This window comes from Motacilla alba, chromosome 3 (assembly GCF_015832195.1).
Source record: "Motacilla alba alba isolate MOTALB_02 chromosome 3, Motacilla_alba_V1.0_pri, whole genome shotgun sequence".
Lineage (NCBI taxonomy): Eukaryota > Metazoa > Chordata > Aves > Passeriformes > Motacillidae > Motacilla > Motacilla alba.
Window position 1 is genome coordinate 37,125,337 of NC_052018.1, and position 25,811 is coordinate 37,151,147.

Below are 25,811 nucleotides of genomic sequence, written 5' to 3' on the forward strand. Positions count from 1 at the left end.
GCACCACCTCCTCCATCTCAGTCTCCTTTGAGGCACTGAATCCCAAATGTCCCGACTGGCTCTGGGGGCAAGTTTGCACCAGCAGGTGTAAGCAGCAAAGGGAGAGCAGACACAGAAGTCAGCGAGGGCTGAGGGGTTACACACAGGAGCTGCAGTTCAGCCCCTGCCATATTAGGAGCTTTTACAGACAGTCTTTTTCAAGCTAAACAGGGACACATCTATTGATCTGCTGAGATGCCAGTGCAGCACAGGTGGTGTTCTTCAGATTGTTGCTGCGGCTCCTTCTGCATGAAGATCAATACAATCGAGCAGAGGAGTCTTCTGAGCCCAATATTTAACAGATCAAAGTTCTGCCACACATGTAAACTTTTAGCATAAGGGCTTTCCCGAACTTATTCCCTCGTTCCTTTTCTTTTGCCTGTTCTGAACATGTGGTTGCTTTTTGATCATTAGTTCTAGTAACCCTGAAGATGCAAGTCCATCACTGGTCATAGAGGCAGCATTTGTATACAGTCCTCCGCTTGCCTGCTTCAAAATTGTAATTCATAGTCTAAGAGTGGCATAGCATGCAGCACTCTTTTCAATCATGTTTCTGCCTATCTAAAAAGCAAGATGAGCACATTGCAACTCAGCTGGCTATATTCATACATTCTACATCTTCTTGATGCAAGCTTCAAATAAATGTGTAATATTCAGACAGCTGCCAAGGTTAGTATCTTTTGACTGAATTTAAAGGAATGATGACCGTTTTTTGTAACAACCTGAATGAGTACTTTGAGCACTATTCCAGAAATCCTGCAGGAGTTACTGGGAGTAGAACTCTACTGCCCATTCATCTACAACAAGAAAATCATTTGGGCACCTGCTCAAGTATCAATAAAGAACTGCGGTATCAGAACAACACTCTTTACACATTCTCTTAAAGCATCTGTAGTCCGCAGGAACACTGAAAGCAGCAGGAGTAAGTAACTCAGAGAAAGCATGAAGTTTAAACCTAAATTTTCTTCAGCACATCAATGGAATAATGAGTGTATTTTCCTTAACTACTCAACTCAGAAAAACCTTATATACAAGCATCACACCCAAAATGAACTGAGCTGGAAATTCAGACTCAGAGGTGAAAGAAGCATGCATGCCTTCAAATCTTAGTCAGACCTGCTCAACACTGCAGGTACATTCTTAGTGTAAACTAAGAACCCATTCACAAAGTATTCCTTTGAGTAAAAAGGCATACACATTTGATTTGAATATATAAACCATGTTCATACCACCCAAATTAAAACCACAAGAGACACTGTTCATGTCACACAATAAATACTATTCAATTTTACCAAGTTTATTACATAAAAACACCATTACTACTGAAAAGATTACTTTGCATATATTAATGTTACACATCTCATTTTTCAGCTTAGTGCCATAACCCTCTCTTTGCTATGGTCTGAGAAGTCTCTTTATCTGTGCATATGTGAAGCCCTACCCAAAAAGAATGTCACAGGCACACAATGACAAAACATCTATTTCTATTCTTAAAAAAACCCTCACTGATATTTTTTTACACTACACCTTTAGAGAAAACCTAAAAGAAAATAACTGGCAATCACTCTGCAGCCTCATTAAGAAAAAACAGCGCTTCAGACTGAAAAATCAAGCAACAAAAGTTTTAAAATAAGCAAAGGCAAGCAACTTCTGTCACACATTCCACACTACATATCATCTATACAGGGTTTTATTTTCAGCTCTCTTTGTCTTTTACTGTGCACTTGCAGAAAGAAATATGTAAGATTGAAATAATAAAGTCTCCATAATATATAGCAATGAGTATCTGAAGACTTCTCCAATGTCAAAGATTTACCAAAGTCTCCTCATAAACTCAGGTTTTATGCCTAACTTCCCCTCCTGCCTGACACAAAAGAGCAAACAGCCGATGTTTTCTTGCTGCAAAATGAATGACTGAAAGCCAAGAGGAAAAGAGAGGAAGGCATCCCACCTACATCACCAGAGCAATCTGCCAGCATGCATATTACCACCAACAGATGCTCCAGATGTGCCTCTGGGTCAGAGTAAGACTAGGAGTACCTGTCCTAGAACTGTTTCCCAGTGTGAGATACTCGAGCATAAACAATTGCTGTTGATTAACAGATCTGTCAGCATGTGCATTAGTCATCTATTCACTGCGTGCATCTTCCCCATCTACTCTCCACAATGGTAAAAGTTTAAAAAAAATTTAGCTGTTTAACCTCAAGTTTCACAGCAGAGTTGCCCATCATTGCCCAGAAACGCACACTCTGCCCCTCGGGAGCATTTCTGCAAAAGATCCCTAAATATCTTGAGAGCCACCTTATCTCCAAAATCACTAGGGACCTTTCTTGCCCACTTGGCAGCTGTGTACTGGCGTACATCTGTTTGAGTGGTTCGCCCGGCGTTACAGAGGAAACTAACAAGACAACTAGACCTATGATCCTGATTTTTCAGTTCTCTACTTTTCCAATTAGTCACGGCTTCCTTCCATTCCTTGTAGAGCACCTTCAGAGCAGCCTTTGAAGCTGAAGGGTCAAATGTGAAAAGCGATGCTGAAAACTCAGGTTCAGTACACGGCAGGGAAGTACAACGCTGATCCATTTTGCTGCACAGCTGCCCAGATCCCAGTGACAGGGGGCAGGCGGGTGGACACAAAAGGCAACAAGGCTTTTAAAAAAGAGCAAGCCCTCATGTGAGGTGGAATTTTATTTCTATTCGTCAGATGTAAAGCTCCTAGAACAGTGGTTTAAAGCTGTTGTCTATGGGGCTGTTGCAGCAAAATCCTAACACATCAGCTTATCGTTTTATTATACCCATCTCATCTCAGCAATTACCTCAAATTTCAGTATTTACATACCTGAAAAAGTCAATTTACCCAAGCATCACCACCCTCCCCAAACTGCAGAGCATTCCACCAGCTACAGCAGAATCTCAGACAATTCCCAGCACAAAAAAAAAAAAAAAAACCCAAAAAAAACCAACAACGTAACTTGTTTTCGGCTCGAGGCTCAGAAGAAAAAAAATTAAAATATGCACAAGTTTAGTGACAGTTCCAAAGTCTCTGAAAACGGGCTTTCATCAGGAAAACACTGACACGGCTTCAACAAGAGCAAACAGGAACGCTGTAATTTCCCAATCTTTCCAACGTCTTAAGGAATATTTCTAATCAGATGTCGTCCCTGCCTCACGTTTATTTGTAAAGACCGAAACCCGGGGCTTACTCCGGAGCTTCAACAACAAGGGCACAATGATCTCACGGCAACTGAAGCGATTTAAGCAAGACACCCGCCGCATGACCAAAATAGCCCGCTCCACAAAAGGAGAGGCACGGTTTCACACTTAGCCTCTTTCATGACAGCCAGCGTCTCCGCGGCGCGCTGCCGTGCCCGCACGCCGCGCCTTAACGATCCTAGAAACTGTTACCGGAGTTCGCATCCCTCCCCGAGCCCGCGGGACCGGGGGTAGCGGGGGGCGCGGCGGGACGCGGACGCGCTGCCCGCCGGCCCCGGGAGGCTGCAGGTGGCCGCGGCGGAGGGCCGGCGCCCGGCGGAGGAGCTGCCCGGGGCTCCCGCCCGTGCGAGGCAGCGCGGAGGGGAGCGGGAGAGCGCGCACCGACACACGCGCGCCCGCCGCGCACCCCCCGTTACGCAACGCGCGTATTTCCCACTTTAAGGAATAAGCGCTAAGCGCGCCTGCACAGCCCGCGGAGCTCCGGGGGCGGAGGTGCAGCCCCACGCCTGACCCCGCGCAACAGCTGCTGCGCTTGGGAGGAGGACGAGGAGGGGAGAAGCCACGCTGCCCCCCCGCACGGCCAGCCTCCCCCCAAAGTTCGCCCCCCTCCCGCCCGCTCCCCTTCCCCGGCGGGGCTGCCGAGCCGCGGAACAGGCGCACTCACCTCGCCTCCGCGCAACTTTCGGGGGTCGCCCCTCTCGCTGCAGCCTGGGCGGGAGGTGGGGGAGGCAGTGGGGCGGGGTGGAGTGGGCCCGGGGGTGGGGGGGCTGTTACGGCTGAGGAGGTTTGGGGAAGGGGGAGGTTGCTCTTGTTGTTGCTGCTGCTGTTGTTTCGGAAATTCTTATTAGTATTTCTCTGCGCTCAGAAACCTGCACCCTCCCCCCCCCAAATGAAAAAAAAAAAACCCGACCCAGACGATCATCACATGGCGATTGCTTTGAACCAGCTGTTTCCAGAGCCAAAGTCTTGCGGAGAAAAATAAAGGGGGAAGGGAGGGAAGGAGGGGAGGGCTGGCAGGGGGGCCGGAGGAGGAGAGAAAGCCGCAGCGGAGGGAGGGCGGGTGGAGAGAGGGCGGGCGGCGGGGCGGGGGGGGGAGGGGGAGCAGCACCGCGGCGGCTGTGTCGCTGCCGGAGCGGCACCCGGGGCCGGCGGCGGTGGCAGCCCGGCCGGTGGAGGCGGAGGAGCGAAGGCGGCGCTGCTGTGCTGCTGCTGCCGCGGCCGCTGCTGCTGCCCGGCTCTGCCGCCCGCCGCCGCCTCCCGCGCCCCGGCCCAGCGCCGCCCCCGCCCCTCAATCGCTACATTGTTGACATTCGCAGGCTGACGTCACCCTCCCCGCCCCGCCGCGCGCTCCATTCACAACAACGCTACGCCAACGGCGCAGCGCCCGCCGCCGCGCCTACGCCCGCCGCGGCCCCTACGCACGGAGAGCGGCGTACGGCCGCTCCGCGAATAGCCGCGGCGCCGCCGGCGCTCCGCCCGCCCCTCCCCTCCGCTTGCGACCCGCGCATGCGCGGCACCGGCCCGCTCCCTCCCGCGGCAGTGTGTGTGTATGTGTGTGTGTGTGCGTGCGTGCGCGTGTGCGCGCGTGAGGGGGTGCGTGCGTGCGTGCCGCCAGACCCCGCGCCGGGGCTCGCGCCGGCGGCCGCGGGGGGCTCTGGGAGCCGTAGTCCGCCGCGCGGGGCCGCCATGGCGGCGGGGGCCGCCTGAGGGGGCCCCGCTAGGACGGCTGTGGCGCTGGGGAGGCACTGGGCACGGTGCGACGGGCAGGGCGAAGAACACCCACCCCGGTCAGCCCTGGCTGCCAGCGGGGCCGCCTCGGTGTTGATGCCCGCGTTATTTTGCGCGCTCCGCCCCCTGGAGAAACCTCATCCTACTTGTAGTGCCGACCGCAAGCGCCCAGCAGTCATGAGTCAGCCGTGCCGAGCATCGCACGGGGAGGTGAGCGCTCCCGGGACTGAAAACAAACACAAAACCCCGACAAGTGTTCCCGAGGCGGGAGCGCTGATTGTTCTTCGCTTCCTCTCGTGTGTGTGTGTGTGTGTGTGTGTGTGTGTGTGTGTGAAGCGCCCGAATCCGAGTCCCTTTCTCAGTCCGAGTCCCTTTCCCACCCCGAGGCTTGGCGCCATGGTTCCTTTTGCCTAGTGGAAAGCTGTGATTCCTGCAAATTATCCTGGTGCCGGCAGCCAGTGCTTCTGAGCGAGACCCCAAATGTCAGTGGACATGAAATGCAGTTGGGGGAACCGGTAAATGAATAAGCCGCATTCTGCAAGCCCGAGTTACTCAGCCGGACTCGGACAGAAAAACATAAAGATGAAAGACAGCTGATAAAAAGGAAAGTTGGAGAATAAATGATTCACAATAGGGGCCGTGAGTGAGATTATCTCTGGAGACATCTCTAATTAAAGGGCGTTGGATAACTAGAGGGTTACATTTTCCTGGGTCAGTGATCTTGAAAAAGAAATTGCACTTGCAGTAAATGTCAATAAAGAATGATGGTGACCTACTGCTAACAAAAGCACGTTCAGTAATTAACATGTGCATGTTTGTTATTTTTTCTGCGTTTGTCAGTTTTCATTGTACGTTTTCATCCTCTGTTTCCCCCTTTCATTACAGCCAAATGATATACTGCGTTTTCTGTATCTTTTAGAGAGGAGCCATTCCTGTGAAGTTTTCTCAATGATGTCTTCTGAAATTGCATCAGCTACCTGCATTTTTGAAGTCTGCCAAACTACAGGAAACTATGTTGTCAACCTAGATTCAACTCTTTGTATGTCAGGGCAAGCATGTAGTCACTTTTCAAAAATGTGATTCTCCCCAGTTTGCCTTTTGCACTATTGTCCACTTGTGTGAAGTGGAAAGCCTTTAGTTCCTTACAGCATTTTTGCCCCTACTTTTCCTAGCTACACGTAGCTGCAGAATAGCACCCCGCTGTAGATTTTAACTCATAAACTTCACTTTCCAAGTAATGTTCATATGAAGCCTTGCTCACCAGTGACATTTGGGTTCTGCAGACATATATAGTGATAAGCATGCAAAAAGTCCCACAGGATGCAAGGAGACTCATCATGTTTATACACTCGTAGGGCTGAGTCTTCGGGTTGCCTTGTTTTTCCCTGAGACAGAAAAATAATTTTGTATTGGCATGAGAGATAAAAATACTATAGTGAGAAGGACAGAGAGATAAAAATAAGCCATGCAGCATTTGTAATGCTTTACTTAGCATGCTACGTGCCCGTTATGCCACTGCATTCAGAGTGCACGTATTCTGTTATTTACAGCACACTACAGGAGATACAGCTCCAGGTAGTCAAAGCCATCCGAAGTGGAAACAAAGCACGCCGTGTATGCCTTGCCCATAGCACAATAATTGCCACTTATCTTACTGGCTGATGTTTTAGAATGGATGCTACTATTTGTCTAAAAGGAGGAGTAATGTGAGAATGTCTGTTTTGGGTTTTATTATTCAATCTGAGCTGTGATAAAATTTGCAGTGGCTTCAGTGTGAATCAGGTCACGCTTGTGCAGGACAGAGATATCAGCACAGAGTGCAAGAAGGTAGAGCTAAGAGGGGGCTCTGCACAGAGGCTTTTTGACAACTCACCAAGTAGCTCTATGCAGCTTTTGGTACCCAAATGCTATTAATAATTTTGTGATCAACTCATAATTCAAGGCAGAGTTCACATTCCCATAAGTCACTCAGATCATGATTTTGTTATGGCTGTTGTATCTCCATATAACAGTAGAAAACTGAGGAAAAGCTGACAGTTGTTTTCCAAATACAGAAGGAATATTATACTAACCAAAAAGAATATTATGCTAACCAAATGAAGCCTACAGTTTAAAAATGCTATTTTTATATGACATATTTTACGTTTTAATGCCTTGGCTTCCCAATTAATTCCCAAACTACTTATATTCCAGCCACAAATCTGGTCTGATACTGTTTCCATTGCAATCAACTATCTTCATGCCTAAATTTTTTCATATGTAACTATTTCTGGACCATTTTTCTTGCAGTGCAGCCAAACATATATTCCAGACAAATATGAGTTATTTGAAGAGATGTCCCGTATGGTGACTCAAAACAACACCAGATTTGTCAAGCAATGACAACAAAATAAGGTAAGAATGAATGTGAAGAGGTACAATTTAGAATTGACCCAAGAATACTTTAAGGGATTACTTTAACTTGCCATGAATGCTGCAACTCATCCTCCAGAAAAGGCTGCATCCACACATTCAACAACATGTGTTGGCTCAGAGCTATGGACAAATTTCCTGGTTGCATGTTACCTTTACTAACATATTAATTAGGTGGTTTCTCCACACTGCCATGACTTCATCTCTTTGAGGAGGACTGCCTGGTTGAGCTTATGGCTCTTGACCTACTTTTCAGTGGTTCTTCCTTTTTGGATAACACAAAACTTTCCAGAGTAGCTGAATTATGAATATATATTCCAATCATATTTCATATGTAAATTCAAAAGATTTTTAAGTGAATCCAATATTGTAAAACATGTCCCAACATCCCTTTCTGAGATCTCATTTGCATATCAATCTTGTAACTTGAATAGTCTTAATAGTGCCACTTGTTGGAGAGCTCTGTGTATTGCAAGGTATTTCAGTCACGTATTTATAAAAACAAATGGCTTTTTCCTAGTGAGAGGCAATTCCTAATTTAAAGTGCTATGGGAAGACAAGTACTGCAGTCTTGGCTTCAACCACGCTGACTCAAAGACTATGAATGAGCAACACGTTAGTGGATCTTATGCAATTTGATCTTTACAATGGTAATGAAGGAGTGAAAAGGGAAAAATAAGGACAAATTTTGCAAGTTTTAATTCAGGAAGTTGTCATTTCCTTCTGAAGCATGTTTTGCCCTGCAGCATTTGGGTTGAAAAATACCAGTTTTCCTGGGTAAGCCCTGGTCCTGTGCTGAGATCTAAGTCATTATTGGTAATTATGCACATATTCTCCTGGGTTATGCAGGTAGACTTAATGACATTGCATCATTTTCTTCACAGTGATTAAGAAATTCACAGTTGATTATTGATTATACTACAGGCACCGCATGCTTTTCCCAAGCAGGTCCTTACACACCCCAGGTACATTACGTTTCCTGGAGCACTGACAGTACTAACAGCACACCCTGACTCAGTGGCGGTGACAGCTACGAAGGAGACATTGTCATGGTGTGCCATATCAAAGATCCACAGTGTAGTGTCTCTGGAGCGTGGCTTGACATCACATCAAAAGCTCCACAAAGGAGCATTTGTCATGCACAGAGCTTCAGATCCTTGGCATGGTATTTTGAGGATCTGGTGAGATATAATATTGGAAATATATTGAAGTACCAATGTTGTTGCTGGGACTAAAGTTACAGTGTCAGGAAGCAAGTAGAAAAACACGGCAGGCACTGACCTTTAAAAAAATTGATGCAGGTAACATAATAAAAAAGGGAATATAAGGAACTCTTTGTATGTCAAGAAACAAAGGGCTAGGAATCATTAAGATTTCAAAAAAGTATTTTGTGGTCACTAAGGGTATTCACTGTTTTTTTGTCTTTTTGAAAAAGAAAAAAAAAAGAGATGTAAACTGTTCACATCACCTACTTGCTGGAGTCACCCAACTTAGGTTTGACATAGTTTAATTTGGCAAAAGTAGTTGCAACACCTATGCTAGACAGGTAGGATGAATGAGCTAAAGATTATTCTTTCCAATGGTTTTGCAGGAGATGAGAATTTGTTAGCCCCAAAGCAAACACAGCCCTAGCAGCATGCTGGTGCTTTGAAGCTCAGTTCTGTGAAGAGCAGTGCAAATACAGCCCCCGGCAAGTCCTGGAGATGGCTAGCCAGGTTTAGGCTTTGTCCTTCCTCATTTTGTTTAAAGTCAGTGCCATCTTCTGAGAATTTCCTCAACTCTTTTACTGCATTCAGCTTTTTTTTACTTAGTGCGCTCATTATTATTTACAAATTGTGAGTTACATTTTAGAATTCGCATTTAGAATGGTATTTTAAAATATAAAACTTCTTTTTTTAAGAGCTCTGAAGGTCAACTCTGTCAAATTCCGAGTTTTCTCAAGTCAGGATGATCCCAGAATCTGTTTCTAAAAGCAAGGACATCTGAAATGACTTAGTTAAATCTCGGTTCACATGTCCTCCTATCACTAAGAATCAGCCCAGTCAAATGGTTTGACGGCAGTTGTGGGCAAAACCTTGTTTTAGGTCAGCTTGTAATCCATCTTTTCAACAACACTTGGCCTTTGGAGTTACTGTATTAAGAGTATAGAAATCTGGCAGAAATTAAGCCCCCTTGCTTTCCAGCTAGCCCTGAGATCAGAGGGGCTGGGTGGGGCTGTGCTTAATTTCTGTTTACAAACAATTTGACACTGTAAGTCCACTTGCATTCGTTAAGATCCCAGATGCACAAATAGTTTGGGTTACGCTGTAGGTCTGGTCTCCTTGACAATCACAGATTCACAAATAGTGCAGTGTGCAATTCAGCACCATAACTCTGGTCACGTTCAGTAGGAACTTTCACAAACACAGATTTACAAATTGTGCTGTTTATTGGAGCAACATTTTACAGATTCTCCCTAGATTGCTGATGATAAGTTCACTAGACCTGCAAAATACTAGCATGTAGCACTATGTACGAGTGTTCCTGGGTATGCTCCAATGCAGTCAGAGGCCTAAATCTTACCAAAAATGTGTCACTGGCTTTGGGGAAGAGAGAGGAGCAAGCCCATTGACTTGTCTGCGATGTGAGAGATTTGCAATGCCAGCTTCCACTTTGGGGGAGAAGTGGAGACAGTCAAATATTCTATTACTGCTGTCATAAGTGGGGAAGGGGGCAACCACTTTATGTGTAAATGAACAGTTACAGAGAGAGAGAGTACAAAGACTGTGGGTCTTGTGCAAGGCCAGCACAGAACCATGACACCTTGCTACCCCTCCCTCTTCCACCTGGCCAATTGGTAAGGATCCTCCATCCTCCTGATAACTTATCGCCCCATCAGCAGATCATCATGTCCATGATAATTCCATCACCACTGTCTCATGGAAATCTCTTCACCATATCAGTTATGGCATAGCTCATGGCTGTAGGCCTCATTCCTAACCCAGTTATCCAGAAAAGTGAAAATATCTGCAGCAAACTGTGAGAGGAGACAAAACATCTGCTTTGTCCAGGCTGTCCTTCTGAAAATCAAAGGATGCCCAAGAGGATTAGAAAAATGCTTTTTTTCTCTTGAACAGTGCCGAGGGAGGGAAAACATCTGGGACTGGAGAACAAAGAGGGCATGCAGAGGTTAATCTAGATATGACACAGTGGTGTTTGTGTTCTAGATATTAAATGTCAGGCTGGAGACTTTTTTTCTATTCGAGAGCTCAGAGATATTTCTGAGCAGTCTAGGTTGCAGTTCTGACATGTCACAGGACACTAGTTATTTGGCAAGATTTAATTTAAAGCCATTATTTTGGGAAGGAACAGAGGATAGGTAAGAAGAATAGCACTATTCTGTGGAGAGAAATTGCTGTTTCTAAAGACTCTTCTACTCCACAGTCTACTCTAGTCTTCAACATCTATGAGAGTTTATACACATGTGCCAATTGCTGAATAGACTTAAATCCACTTATTAAGAGTAAAAGCCTGAATGTAATTGTTACTCACAGAGTTGGTAACAGTTGTGACCTTCTAGCACTCATTATTCTGCTTTCAGTGCATGCTGTAATAGGGCCTTTTTCTCTTTTCTGGATGGACTGTGCAGCCACAGCAGAGGACATCTGGCTGTTGTCTGATGGAAGTCAGAAGGGGTTTCTTCATAACTGGCAGTTCTGGTGGGATGTCTGACTGGATGCCTGGCTGCCTCTTGTGCCTGTCTCTCTCAGTGCTGTCTGGGGTGGTGTCATGGTGGCTGTGTGCTCCCTTTGCCTCTGCAGGAGGAGGAATACTGAGCACGCTGCTGCTTAAGCCTTACCTGGAGAGGTATTTCAGGCGATGAGTCATGCAGGATGTAGCAGATGGAGCCATGGAGACAATGCAGTGCTGGTGTGACTGGGAGAGAAGCCTGGAGCACTGGGGTTGGGCAGTGGAGATGGAGGGGAGGACAAAGCAGAATGCAAAGCCCGCAGCTGTGTCAGAGCCCGGCAGCAGTACACACCACTGTATTATGGGGGATGTCTGAGGTGTCCAGTGTGCCTTCAGAGGGAGGGGTGGGAAGTGATGCACAGCAACACTTGGGAAGGTAAAATTTAAAAGGCAAGTCTGTAGTTTAATAATAACATGTGCTTCATGAAGCTGAAACATGACTGGAGCATAAGAAGGCTTGTGCTGGTCGAGGATGTCTTCTGGCTGAGCAGAGACTGGAGAAGGACTGATGGGAGTGTTTGGGGGGAACACAGAGGGTGCAGATGCACTGGCGCTTAGTGGGCACACACTGGCCCTGCTGGCATGGTGGCTGCCCCTGCCTCTGATGGCCTATGGGAAGCTGTTAGAGTATTTTGGACTTGTTATTAAAGGCTAAATGTCTGACATGCTGCAGTTCTGAGAGGGTGGGGGGGGGGGGTTTGGAGTGCTTCAGTGCTACACTGAAGGTTTTGGCTTTTGCAGGGGTAGTTCATTTTGCTTTTAGCTCTAATACTAACCAAAGACTTGGGACCCCAGTGAAACTGGCTTTCCACTGATATATTTAATTATCTGTTTGATTCATTTACTTCTCACATCCATTTCTTTTGCTTTTTTTCAAGAAGACACCTTAAGCAAGGACCAGGGCAGAAAACATACTTCTGTAAGGATGAAGATGGCTCTTTCCATGCAGAGGGATTTATAAGCTGCCTTCAACTATTTTTTGATTAATAGATAGTGTTGCTGAAGTGTTAGCACATAAGGCAGAAGTCAAGCCTCTGTTATTTTTCTCTCTTAGAGGTGAAGGCAGAGTGCATTGGCTTGCAGCGTGTGGTGTTTTTGTGGGGTTTATTTGGGAGCTGCAGCAAATAATTGTGACCTCTGATTAGAGGAGTGATTTAAAACTGCTCTTTGCTATGTTAACTTGAAGTTCTGAACTACAAAGGTTTGCAGTGAATAGCTTATGAATAGAAAAGGGACTCTGTTGGAACTCGCTATTATGTTTGAAGTTGGTAGAAACTAGAGATTGAAAAGACCCGCTGGTTCACTGAATTAATTCATTGCACATGCAAGACAGAAACTCCTGGCACACTGATATCCTTCCTATGTTTCTCAGGAAAAAGAAAATATGTTGAGATGTTTCTGGACAAAATGCTTTGACATAAAGCAATCCATTAAGATGTCTACATTTTGACCCAGTCTGCCATCTAGTTAATTTTTACATTAAATTTTCAGTGTCAGTTGCAGAATGACTAAAAAATTAAAGCTTCATGTAGAAGAAAGATGATTTATTATGTATTTCTCTTCCTTGCAGTGAAAGGAAGTGTTATTCTGTAGCTGTTTCTGTTCTGTTTTTTTCTGAAGTATAGTCAGTTTAGTCTAAATGTAGGTGTTGTGAAAACATACATGAAAAACAAGGCTGATAATGTTTTTTATTTTTGTTTGGGTTTTTGTTTGTTTTTTTCTTAACTATAAGTCATAAAATAATTTTTAACAACTGGCAACCCACGGCTTTTGAAATCCAGTAATGATACAGTAAAATCTTGTCAGCAGTAAGGAAACAAAATATTGGTGATATTTGGTGATTATGCCATATGAAAAGAAGAAAAGAAACAAAGTCTGTAAGGAGTGATGAGCAAATACCATGTTAAGAAATTTCACTTGTCTAATTAATTTAATTTAACTAGATGTGCAGGCCAAGAAATCTTTTCCTTGTTCCTTTTTTTTTTTTTAATGGACTTTCATATGAAGTTGATAGAGTTCCTCAAAGGAATAGACTTGCTAGCTTCAATTTGTGAATGGTGCAGCCTACTTTTGTCTTTAGCTCATGAAATTTGGTCTATTTTGTCATGACTACTTTCTTTGTTAAAAGGTAAAATGCACATTGGGCAAGTGCTCTATGGCAATTTGCATAAAAAGTGATGACAAAGAACAATTAATTCCTCATTATTATGCAGTGAAATGCTACTTTGCTCCTAAGTGACTGTAGAGGAAGATTTTTTCCCTGCGTGTAAATCTGTTGCGGCATTGTTCTAAAAATAGTACTTAAGAGCCCTCTGCACTCTTTATAAATCAGGGTCTTTGACACTCCAGTCGGTTCTCAACAGAGAGATTTTTGTCACACATGCTGAACACTACAAGTATCGCCCCAAATATTCATCACAATAATAAGCATCAGAATTTTGTTAGATAAGGCAAGATAGAGTAATTTAGTATTTTGTCAAATTAGATCTCTATCCTTTTTATCTGGAGATCAGTATTCAAAGTACACTCAGATCACACACAAATAGAAACATATTCCTGCCACACACAGCTAGTCTGTACAGAACAAAGAGTCGAGATATCGTTGTCTATGAAGGCTTGATTCTGAGTACAGATTTCATTACCAGCTCACCATAGGATAATGAAATTCCTTCGGGGCAAAGATGAGGTACATCAAAGAGGCAGCATGGAGAGGCAGACTTTGTTAGTGCATGCTCTGTCACCTGCATTACTGGTCCTTGCCTGCCTTTAATTTGTAAGGAAATGCTAGCAATTCAAACCCTTTTATTGGAGCAACTTATATTTATATCTATCTATGTGCATAAATGTATATGTATACAGAGAGAAATATGTATTTTTTAACATACAAAACCTTCTGGAAGTTGTTTGGCTTTGCAGCTGAAATGGAATACAGAAAATAATTAATTTCCTGCAAGCAAAAAATTGCCCATACAGGTCCTAAAAGCATCTTTGTATTTACTAAATAAGTGCTGTCTGCACCATGTAGATAAATAACCCTTCCTGAAACTTTGCCTTTTTATTTCTGTAGCAATTCAGAGTGACTTTAGTGCCTATGGAAATGAGAGGACAATGTTCAGCAAGACCAGGAGCTGCTGAAGACATGAATCACTAAAGCTTTCCCACAAAGCTTTGCCAATACGGGAACAAAAGGGTTGCCCTACAGAAACACATCACGGGTCTATCTAGTCCAGCATCCCGCCTCTGGCAGCGGCCAGTAACTGATGCTTCAGAGCAAATCAAAACCACAGCAAGCACCTAGCTAATTATGAGATGTGATGCGTAGAGGAAAGAAAAAAAGGTTGGTCCTGACTCACAAGAGAGCAGTTTATGCCCTGAAGCGTGAGGTTTGATTTCCCTTGTATCCGTTTGCTTAACTCACACAGTTGCAAATACTATTTATGCTTAAAAGAGTTTCTAATCCTCTCTTGGATTCTAATCAACAATCTGCCTCAATAACCTGAGAGTTACCAGGAAGTTCTCGGGGCTGAGCACACACTGCATGAAAGCTTTGTACTTTGCTAGTTTAGGGAAAGTTTTCCAGCCTTGGCCTAACACCCACTGCCCCGAGGATCTTACCTAATTGTCTAGATGAAAAATACCCAAACTACCACTCCCTTTCCCCTGAGCCCTGCCTAACTGAAGCAGTTCATTCTTTCCCAGCCCCCTCTTGTGAAACGATTGCTTTGGAGAGATTTCTTTTGCTGGCACTGGGCAGTGGCTCCCCCTTTCTATCCTTCTAGGAGGTTTGGACAGGTTCCTCTGTGTGTCTCACATCTCTATGTGAGAGGTCTGCCAGCAGTCAGAGGATGCTGCCTGGCCACGCTGCCTCCTTCCCACTGTTGCAAAGGAGAGAGCAGTGACAGGCAGAGGAACAGGGCATAGGGAAGGTTCACAGAGGGCAGCAGTGGTATCAGCTTCTTTCTGCCCTTTCAGTATTTCCTCATGAAATAGCAGGAGTTCCACTTGGATTGCTCTGTGAAAACATGCAATGCCTGTGAGACTCCTGCTTCTTCTCAGCTTAGTCCAGATTTTCTTCTCTCCTGGGCAAGAATGCAAGCAACGCATTCAAATAATCTTTTGATGACCTTGCATGACCTTGAGCATCATTGCAGAGTGATCCTGGCTCCATTACAGCAGAGTGATAATCCTCTCTGCACTCTCTCCATTGCATGTGGTTTTGTACTATGTACATCGCAAAATGGTTATTTAAATCCAGCACATGGACCTTAACAGCAATATCAGAAGGTAAAGGAGATCAAAAAAGGCTTAACTACTCCCCATGGGGCCTAAGTGCTCAAGCCTAAAGGTGTGAGCCTGAGCTCCTGAACAGAGAGGTGGCTTCTAAACAAGGAGGTGCCCAAACTCTGCAGGTTTTCATCCCAAAGTTTTGCCTTCACAGCCTGAGGCTGTTAGTGCTGCACAGGTGAAGGAAGACAAGCCTCAGTTTTGAGGTGGCCAGCAGACTGACCCCAGCTTCTGAGACAGCTCCAAAGCAGCTGTCATGGCACTGCTGCCATGGCATCCTCACCTCTGGCTGTGTTTTTGCATCCCTTCCCTGCTGCTTGCCCCTAAGGCAGGCACTGGTGTTGCGGTATGCCAGTTTGGGACCTCAAGTGGTTGAGCACTTCTTTGAAGAGTTAATCTTCTGCTAGCATAACTTCCTGAACCAGATGACCAGAGCAGGTAAGACCAGGACTTGTGCAAAGGGAGGAGTGGGTATGGGAGTCTGGGGATAGGGCAGAGCACCCCATCTTGATGTGGATTCTCTGCCTCTAGAGTCCAGCAAGAGGCACCCCTGCCTTAGCCTGGCACCCCACAAGAGGGTGATCTGCCTGTTTGGTGCTCCCCTGTGAGGAGGCTCCCCAGCATCTCACCGAGGGCAGCACCTCTGTGTTTTAGTGGGGGGCAGTGCTGTGAGTCCAAGAAGAAAGGCAGGTTGGTGCAGTGGGGAAGGGAGGAGGGGAGGGGACATGAGGGTCAGGTAGTAGGCCAGGCAGTGAAGAAAAAGTGATGACTCTGCTGGCTTAATGCAGGCTTAGAATGGGGAACTCTTGAACCTCGTGTGCCCTTCTGTGTGAGGCAGCGACACTGGGCAAGTTGGGAGTGCAGCGAGGGCTGGGAGCAAGCTGCCTGCATGAGCAGTGAGGGTGGGCATATTTGTGTTTTTCTGCCTGATGTCCTTTTCCCTTCATGCTTTCTCCATACCTAAAGGCAGCCATGCTTCTGTTTCTACCAGCCTTCCCAGGATCTCTTCAGCTGCTGCTTCAGCTGTGGCAAACAACAGAACAAAACCCAAATCAGAGCCCTTGTTCAGCAAAGATCTCCACACAGAAGAAACAGCCTGCCAAATACAGAAGTCTGAAACTGCCTGCAGTGTGTTGGTCTGTTTACCTAGCATGGCTCATGCTATTTTATTTGCTTAAGTGTCATTACATGCATCCTGGGAGAGGTGGGGAGGAATGCCTTCTGCAACCTATGCTGAATTTTTCTGAAACCATGATGTGAAAAGAATGCCATTTCATGTCAAGAAACTGTTATTTCACCTAGCAGCATGTTATTTTGTATTCCTCAGACTACATTTTACCTGCCTGGGGTGTATATGTGTGATCTACTGAAATCAGTCGCCATCTTCCATAATTTATGCTGCTCTTCAGTCTTAGCAGCATGCGTAAACTTCAGTGACACTTTGTCATTCCTCTCTAAATCATTTTGAAAAATCATTTGAGGAACAGCACCAGACCCATGGTGTTCTGTGTTTATCCTGCTTCACTTTCCAGACCAGCTTCTGAGGTGGCAGGACGACACAGCAGAAGAAAAATCACAGCCAGGAAAGTGTGTATTGACCCAGTAGTAAGAAATTGGAATGTATAATGTGGTAGCATGAACCTTGGCACACCTATTGCCTAGCAGTGTCATCGCGTGGTGGTGGAGACAAGGAGAATCCAACTGAAAGAAAATGTTCCCCTTTTTCTTCAGGCAATCTCTTCATTAAACCTCACAATGAGCAAATAAACATAGTGGAAGAGGGGAGATGTGAAGGGTAACCTTTAAGACACTAGGGGCTTAGCATTTATTATTGTCACTCAGGACTGTACCCAGATTATTTGTTTCCTATTGCTTAATCCATTTATAACTCAGTGTACTAATCCACAGTTTGTCATTTGACCCACTGCTCTGCTATGTGGAGCTCTGTCAAAGGATTTTGAAAACCTGCTGACACTTTCTGCTTCCTTAACTCAATAGGACTCTTTTGCGGGTTTGAGGGAGAGAGCTGCAGCTCAGCTGGCCTGATCCTGCACCCCAAATTAACAATGCCTGTGGTTGCACATAGTGAGCATCCTCAGTGCTGGGGTTGACCCTGCTACCTTCCTTTCTGTCTCATATTTTGGAAGAGAGAAAATCTTTAGTCTTGGAAAACACCCTTGTTTTTCCACACTGAATGTTCTTGCCAGTCTCTCTGTTCTGAAGTTTAGCTTCTGAACTCTCCTGAATTCTTTTAACTTCATCAGCTTAGGTATTTTTAACTTGCTCCAGTGCCTCCTCTTCAGAAATGTTTATCTTCATAATAGCACAATCAGCATTTCAATAAATTTCAAAATCCCCCACTGCAATGAGAACAAATGTAAATAATAAATTCAGCTTCTTGAAAATGTCTTAATCCTTGTTAATTGTGTCGTTAGTTCCGTAATGACCCAGAGGGCTTACAGAGACACACATGCAGCTTTATTTATATTTAGTCTATTTGAATAATTATATATTGTTTATCTTATTATCTCTGGCTGTTTGCTCCCTCTCCTCCCTCTGAATTACTGTCTATTTACAGTTTACTTGTGCTGAGCTGGTTTGGTCAGAATTTCTAACATGTCTGTGTGAAAGCTCCCTCAGTGCTGTCCTGGAGGCAGTGTCTCTGAAGTTCATAGCTCCACATTCTACTACAGCAGCTTCTGCCTTGAAAGAGCCTTCAAGGCTCTGAAATTTTTATAAAGGTTTGTTTGCCTCAGTGCAGTGTGATAAAGAAGTACAATATGATATTTCAGTGAGGCATTTGATTTTTTTAAATATAGTAATCATTAACAATGATATTAGCCAGAAGAGAAACTTTAACTTAAGGTTGTCAGATACTTTCCTCCTGTCAGCTGCTTATAATTCCCTCATTTAACCTTTGCAGGTGGTTTCTTCTAGGCTCTGGGTCAATCTCATCTATTAACACTGTCTTTTTTTGAGAAGAGGAGTGGGCATTTTTGGAAGCAAGGTGGGCCAGGAGGTGAGGGATGCAGTGAGTGGAGCTGAATGAGAAGCTGGTAGGAAACACTGAGACTACTTGACCCAACAACCAGGGCTGAAACACAGCACCTGAAGCCATCCACCTCCCTTGGCTGCCTGTGGGGGTGATTTACAGCACTGCCCTTTTGGAATTCGTGACTTGTACAAATGAGGCCCAGGATGGGACCGCAAACTTAATTTGTATGTCTGATGTAAACTAGCAGTGAGGCAAACCTGTAAAGATGCGCAGCTAATTCACTACCTTAGCCAGCCTTTAATTCCAAGTCATTTCCATTTCTACTCATCATTGAGAAGGTCACAACAGAAAAACTTTTGACTAAGTAACCTTTGCCTTCTTTTTACAGCTTTGGTACAAAACAGATTAATTAAAAAGGAGAGGAAAATAATCTCTTTCTTTTTCTTGTCATGAGAACCAGATGTGCTGAGTAAAGTAGAGAGTGAAAAGAAGCAAGTGCTCTAAGTAAAAGATTATTTTATGTATTTCATGGGAAAAAGTTGTTCAGCTCTTTTTGAAGCAAACTGTGCCTACAGTACTTTAAAGGTAAGTAGGAGGAAATGACAATAATTGTATCTGAACTGGCTTAGGGCTAAATTCTGCAGATGAATATGGGTGTGACTGGGCAAAATGTTGTCTTGATGTTAACCTGAAGGGAAAATGAACCTATCAAACCCAGATTCATTTGCAGAAAGTGTTACATGTGTTTTTGTCTATTCACACAAGTATATTTGATATTTTTTAATTTTTCTTATCTGAATGTGCAAATTAGCCTATTCTTTATTTGCCTTTGTAGAAGGATATTCACATGCAAAAGTATGACAACATAGTTTCAGTATCTCAGTCTTAAAGATCCCAAATAGTCAATGTAAATATTAGTGGAGAATATAAAATTAAAAACAAAATTAATGACAACTTGAGTATTTGTGGCTTTTGCTCAGAAGTAGATGGGAAAGTGAGTAAAGACCAAGGAAGCAAAAGACCCAGAAGCTTATCTTTCTCTGTGGAGTTAGGGATATCTGTAGGGCAGATGGGATTATGTTATTGGTCAAGGCCAATAGTAATGTTCATAAAGTGTAAGAAATAAGAAAATTATTAGAGGGAACTTATAAATGTAAAACTTTAATAAGTGGGACATTATAGACAAATCAAAGAAGGACTAAAGGATAAAAGTGTCCAGTCCTGTGGGGTGGAAAAGAGAGCTCTGCTAAAAAGGGTTCAGTCGCATGTGGTGGAAGAGAGAGCTCTGCTGCAGCTCTTAAGTGCAGCAGTCCTGGTGTTAATGAAAAGCAAGTTTTTTTTCAACATCCAGAATTGTATGGGTTAAAAATTCTTTCTCAACTGATAAGAGCTCAGCTAAACAGATCAAAAAGAAAAGGAAAACCAAAACACAAGCTCAGAAGTTGCCTTTGCCTTGTACCAGGAGTCAGAAAGTGTCAAAAGATGTGTCATATCTTAAAAGACTAAATGAAAAGTTATAGTTCCTCAGTACATGAAGAAAGAAAAGCTTTATTGAAATAGTTTCTTTGTCACATCCTATAAAAATGTTATGAGGACAGCATGTATAAAAGAGTAAGAAAAACAGAGGTTACTGGAAATTCATGTAAAGACAAGTTTCTCTATCTTATAGCATAACAAGAGAAAGCCATCACTCGCAATACAAGTGTTTCTAATTATATGGAGGTTTGGGATTTTTTAAAGTTTCAGGACTTTTCTGCTAAAAAACCTATGGCACTTCCTGAAAACTGACTGTTACAAGTGTTACCAGAGTAGCTGGAAAACCCATCCATCTTTATCAACTCTGATTAACAAAGAAGATAAACATAATTTATGTTCTCCAGAAATGTGTTTTTTGAAGTGAATGGCCAAGGTTTTCACTGATAAATTTTGCCATATAATCCACAAGTAGTGCCATACCAGGGGCTGTTCCTTCAGCAGTGCTGTGCAAAACACCTTCCCCTGCCACGGAATGTGGCTGTGGCTGCAGAGCTGTGTCGATGTGCATCCTCAGTGGGGCTGCCACTGCTAATTCTGGACCAGATTTCTGTAGTCATATCTTGAAACAAGCTGGAAAAAACAGGTTGCCTCTGGCACATACTGAAGTTTCAGTAGTTCCAGCACTTTGTTTTTCAGTCCCACTCATTGTGCTGACTCCTCCTGCCAGGTCTGGATGAAAATAGTTGATAGAGTTGACCTTGTCCTAGTTCAGGGCATATTTGGGAGGAAACCTCCGAATGGGGTCCCTCTAGAAAGCAAATTCAAGCAGCCCATCCCCCTCACCGATTTGGGAAAGGATTCCTTTTAGAAAAGCGGAAAAGAAGTTTATTTAACAAGCAAAGTATTCACAAGTATAAAAAATTAATAATATTATATAATAAAACCTCTTCCTGTTCTGAAGAGATGGCAAATTCAGAAAGTCCTGTAGTTCAGAGAGAGTCCTCTGTGGGTGTTTCTCAGCTCACTGAGTGTCTCTCAGTCCCTCTCGTGCTAGAATGCAGCATTGTGGGCCCCAGTGGGGGCATGAACTCCTGGAGTTTTTCTGGGTTTTTGGTCCAGAGCAGGTTTGATCAGTTCCAGAGAAAGAAAAAGCCACAGTCCAGGGAACTTCTCTGCCTCAGCTAGCTAAAAAACTAACGGAAAGCAAAGGAGAGTTCTCTCCCGCTCCCTGTCTGTGCTGCAGACAACACGCAACGAGAGAGAGAGAGCCGAAGCTCTTATCACTGTTTTTGAATATAGCTGTGAGAAAATTCTACCCCTTTTCCTTCTCCCCCACTTCACTCTCAGATCTAGTTTTTAAGGCACAAATCTTATTTCTGGGCTAAACAGATTAATGGGGATACAATTCAGCATCATAAAAGTCACCCCAGGAGAGATCTGTACATCATTTCTGTAAATGTGAGAGATTTCTACTCCTTGTTCCATTGGAAATACATGAGTGGGACTGAGAGAGCCAAATGAAACTACTACTTTTCCCAGGGGCAAGCACTGAAATATTTCACCCTGAGACACAAGTTGTACGTGTTAGCTATAACATTTACCTGCAGCTGATTTGAAACTTATTGGAAGGAACTTTGAATGTGTGCTAAACAAAGTAAGTCGGAACAATTTAATTCTAAATATCCCAGCTGAGTCTAGACCTTCCTTCAAGACAATTTTGGATGCTACTTGAGGCCTAAGTTGTTGAAAAGCCCTGTTATTCACCCTGAAAATTGTGGTGAGATGAAGACTAGGTAAAGTGAGGGAATATTCAGGTGGGTTTCTGAGCCTGTTTAAGGCTGCACTAATGATGGTGAGGAGAATGACCATTGTCTTTGTGCCCAGTGTGACAGACTCTCCCCTGCCAGCAGCTTCCACAGCCATGTGGCACAGTCAGAGCTGATTAGAGGATTTACAGTGCTTCTTAGAAAGAGCCCAAGATTGCTACTAGAAGGACTTGCAGAATTTGTAAGCTGCAGCAGCCCAAATTCAGATTGAATGCAAACACAGTAAGGATTTTGGGGAGTTAGGTTGCAGGCATCCTCAAGAATCTCAGCTCAGATACCAAATAGACCCTTTCCCTGACCTATAACCACGTTGAAAGATAAACAGGGAGAATTTCCACCTTCAATTAGATAAATTCTGCCTTCAAATTTTTCATGGCTTTTTGCATGCTTACTCACTGATACCAGCATAAATCAGTTGCTAGGTCACTTCTGAAACAGGAATGATTTGTATCATCCACGCACTGGAGAAATGGCTTGGCTGCCCACCAGATAATACCCTGTCCCACTGTCTTCACCAGGAGATACATGAGTGTAACTCGGACTGTTGCTGTCTCCAGAGACCTTGATGAACACCATCCATTTCCTCATCAACTACTAAGCTTTTTTTGTAGTGAGACTAGAAAAAGGCATAGGCACCTCTACAAATGTATCTGAAATGCTGTGTTTCTCCTCTTTTTCTAAGTGCTGCAAACTCTCCTCCTCGTCTTCTCCTCAGCAAGGAAATGCTGTTACAGTGCATAACTGAAACCAGGTATTTCTGACATTTTTAGGCTGCTGACATGTACTCTGGGAGGAATTGCTACATGTCTTTCTCCCAGCTGAAAACCAAGTAAAAGCAAACACTAACCATAATACTGATTAATAACTAGCTGTGGTTTCTGTTAACAAAGCTTTTTTACACACACAGTGGAGAAGCAGGAGACTGTGTGTTGTTAGCAATATATTGTCTTCTCACTATTGTTAGAACGGCATTTCATCACCTCATTTTATTTGTTCCATCTGTTTCATACTGACTTTGCTATAATGCTACTTTGAGAATACTGTGATCGTTTGTTTGTACTGATATCAGAAATAAATATAAAATGTTTTTGAAAGCACCATAAGGATGGAGGGTTTGATGGGATTATGGTAAAAGCAAGCAAGCTGTGAACAGAGACACAGACTGCTGCAAGAATCCCTGGAAGAAATGAGTTAGAGGTTATTAAGGGAGAAAGGAGAAGAAAGATGTTCTTGTGACTAAGGCACTGGACTGATATTAAAGAGGTCTGGTCTCTGTTCCTGGATACATTATTGGATTCCTTTGTGACCTGTGACAAGTCACTTAGTCTCTCATTGCCTCAGTTCTTCACCACTAAAATGGAAGTAAATAAAATTTCTTTACTTCACCAATCTATTTCAGAGACAAATCCATTCAAAAGTTATGAAATGCTCAGCTGTTAAAGTGATGAGCACAGGGGAAAATGAGTAAATCAATGAATTCTACCTCTGCTTGTGATAAGTTTAGTGAGATATTTCTCCAGCCAGTGAACCTGCTATGAAGACAAACACTGGCTTTTTCCTAGTCAGAGAAATTTCAATGACCAGGGTTTGTTTTTTTGTTTTTTTTTTGTGAAGTCATAACAAAGTCTGAGATATTTTTAATGATAATGTATCAGTAAAGGAAAAAAAAAAGAAACCCCTTTTTTTTCTTATTACATCAAGGAAGAAAAGACCGCAGAGAGGGAATGATAGATGTCCTAACTGTATAAAATGAAAGCTTGAATAGAGAAAATGTACAACTTTTCTATCACTGGGAATCTTTTAAAGATTAAAACATACATGAGCTTGACTTTTCACTGCCAGGTACCTTACACAGTCAATTACACCCACTAATGGTGTGAATAAAGTGCTTCACATATAACTGGCTGCATTTTATATTCCCTTGCACCATAAATGACCACACAAGGCTATAGGCATGGAGAATCTATTTCCCGTAGATTTCCAGCATATCACAACCTGAGGATGTTGCTTTATTCTTCAGTACCATGTTTGTCACCAAAGCTAGAGAGATATGAGGTAAATTCTATCTGCGAATCACACCCAGAAAGCTTCCTAATCCGAGATAACTGCTACCTGATGTCATATGTGTTTGGAACTGATAAGAAAATCTTTTAAATTTCCTATTATCTTTGATTAGATATGGGTTTCAGTTTTGATTTAGTGTTAGGCACCTACTGTGAGGAACAAAGGAGGTGTCACAGATAACAGAGAGGTAATTGTTTTTGAAAGTGAGATCCCTAAGAGAATAAAAAGCAGGTTGTTGAATTTCTTCTCATTTTATTGATTATCCTTTCACTATGATTATCCAGCTGCGGAAACATATGCTTTCAAAGGAGATAATCTTATCTGTGAGATGACTAACATGCATCTAAATTTTCCATTGTTACATACCACTGACATGTCTTTAAACTAGATCCTTCTCCTGAACGTGTCCAACACCAATGAGACTGACTGGTTTTCCTTTAGGATGAGGACAAGCAATTTTCTTTGAATCACTGTGTTCTTCCTGCATGGCTCACGTGTTTGAAAATTATTTGCAGGCAGATGCTGACAGTTTCCTGAAGAAACTTCATGGTTCATTACCTCCCTTTATGATAGCAGCAAAATAAATTGCTGTAAAGTCAGTTAATGTGATAGAAAATGTTCACATTTCCAATAATAATAATAATAATAAAATCTCAATCCTGCTTTCTAAACTCTCCCAAAATACTTTCCAAATCACCTCCCCTTCTGCTTTTGCACGCAGATACTGAGTACTACTTTGTGCTAAGTAGAACAAAGGTTGTCTCGGCGATGCAAATACTGCTGGTTTATGGTGCTGCTTAAACAGATTCTTCAGGAAAAACAACGTGCATAATTTAGTGTGGCTGCTGGATGAGCAGAGGAGGAACAAGGAACGGGGCTTGTTGCTTCTGCTGTGTGCTGCTTGCTAAGTCCCTAACATGAACTGGAATTACAGCAGGCAATAGAATATTGGTTAAATACATGCTCACATTTTCCCTAGAGAGGGATGTATGTAAGCATAAGCATATAACTACTGTGTGTATTCTGGTGACCATAAAATGAGGACTGGAGATACAGTAAGTAAGAAAGAATAGACAATTAGGCTTTGCCAATTTCCAGTGCCTTTGCTATACTTGATATTAGCACTATTTAGAAGTAGCTGTGCTGGTTTCTATTTTCCTGCATGGTCTGATGGCCAGGTTTTGAGAGAGGCTTTAACAGAGCTGACTCTCATGTTAAGAGCGAAATAATATTGGGGTACTTTGGAGTTTGCTCCTGCCAGTCGGGAGGGGGATTTTCTCCAGGATAAGCCTGGATTCCAGACTGTGTTGGCCCAGCCTTTGTGTATTATCATGGCTCATGATTCTCAAAAGGGCAAAATGCAAGTAGGTAGATAAAAGTATTTGCTGCAAGTGGGGGTGGGTGGGTGGGGGTGTGGGGAACATTAACTAGAGTGGATTCTCTTGATCAGCAAAGAAGATGCTGCCTAAACAAAAGGACAAAAGTGGTGTAGCCAGCTGTGACCTGACCCAATAAAGGAAAACTGTTTTGAAAAATCAGTGCTGAAGAGCTTGCATGGGAGTCAAACAGATGATATCCCTTTGTTTTAAATAGTAAAGCAACAGATTCTGTAACGGTGGCCACACCCAGGGTGGGCAGGTAGTTATGACCTCGGCAATGCATTTGTGTGTGGGCAAAGCATGCAGGTAGTAAATCATAATCTCATAGTGAGCAAATCATTCTAAAGAGGAAATTTGCATCCTAAAAGAATGCCCTAAGACAAAAGATATGTCTTCTAAAGCTTATATTTATCACACGTAGCGCATGTTTAACTGGGTGATGTGACTTCACTTAGTAGTTGGGGCTACCAGCACAGCTCAGACTCCAGGAGTATGCAGAGATGAGCAGTGTTTCAAAGCGTGGATTGCTGGACTGGCTGACCATCTCAGATGTAAGAAAGAAATAGGGTTTCTGGGGATTGGATGGAGCCAGGGCTTGTGTCCTGTTTCCTATTTTTTCCATTAAGCCTGATCAGTGCATAAAGGAATTGAATTGAAATGCAGACC

The 25,811-nt window shown here is 43.5% G+C and overlaps 2 protein-coding genes across 6 annotated transcripts in view; one reads left to right on the forward strand and one right to left on the reverse strand.

Annotated features, from left to right (window-relative positions):
• The window catches only part of BACH2 (BTB domain and CNC homolog 2), a 183,098-nt gene extending 178,594 nt beyond the window's left edge, over positions 1 to 4,504 (reverse strand). For all 5 annotated transcript variants that reach the window (XM_038133695.1, XM_038133699.1, XM_038133694.1 and 2 more), the window contains exon 1: positions 3,917 to 4,504. The gene's annotated coding sequence lies outside the window, so the exon portion shown is untranslated. The remainder of the gene's footprint in view (positions 1 to 3,916) is intronic.
• LOC119699105 (serine/arginine repetitive matrix protein 1-like) overlaps positions 1 to 23,026 on the forward strand; it is a 45,496-nt gene extending 22,470 nt beyond the window's left edge. Inside the window, exons 2-7 of the mRNA XM_038132153.1 lie at positions 3,380 to 3,677; positions 4,037 to 5,190; positions 5,900 to 6,019; positions 7,270 to 7,374; positions 14,189 to 16,095; positions 16,372 to 23,026. Coding sequence (XP_037988081.1) covers positions 3,380 to 3,677; positions 4,037 to 4,959 — 1,221 coding nt within the window. The 3' untranslated portion in view covers positions 4,960 to 5,190; positions 5,900 to 6,019; positions 7,270 to 7,374; positions 14,189 to 16,095; positions 16,372 to 23,026. The remainder of the gene's footprint in view (positions 1 to 3,379; positions 3,678 to 4,036; positions 5,191 to 5,899; positions 6,020 to 7,269; positions 7,375 to 14,188; positions 16,096 to 16,371) is intronic.
• The last annotated feature ends 2,785 nt before the right edge of the window (positions 23,027 to 25,811 follow it).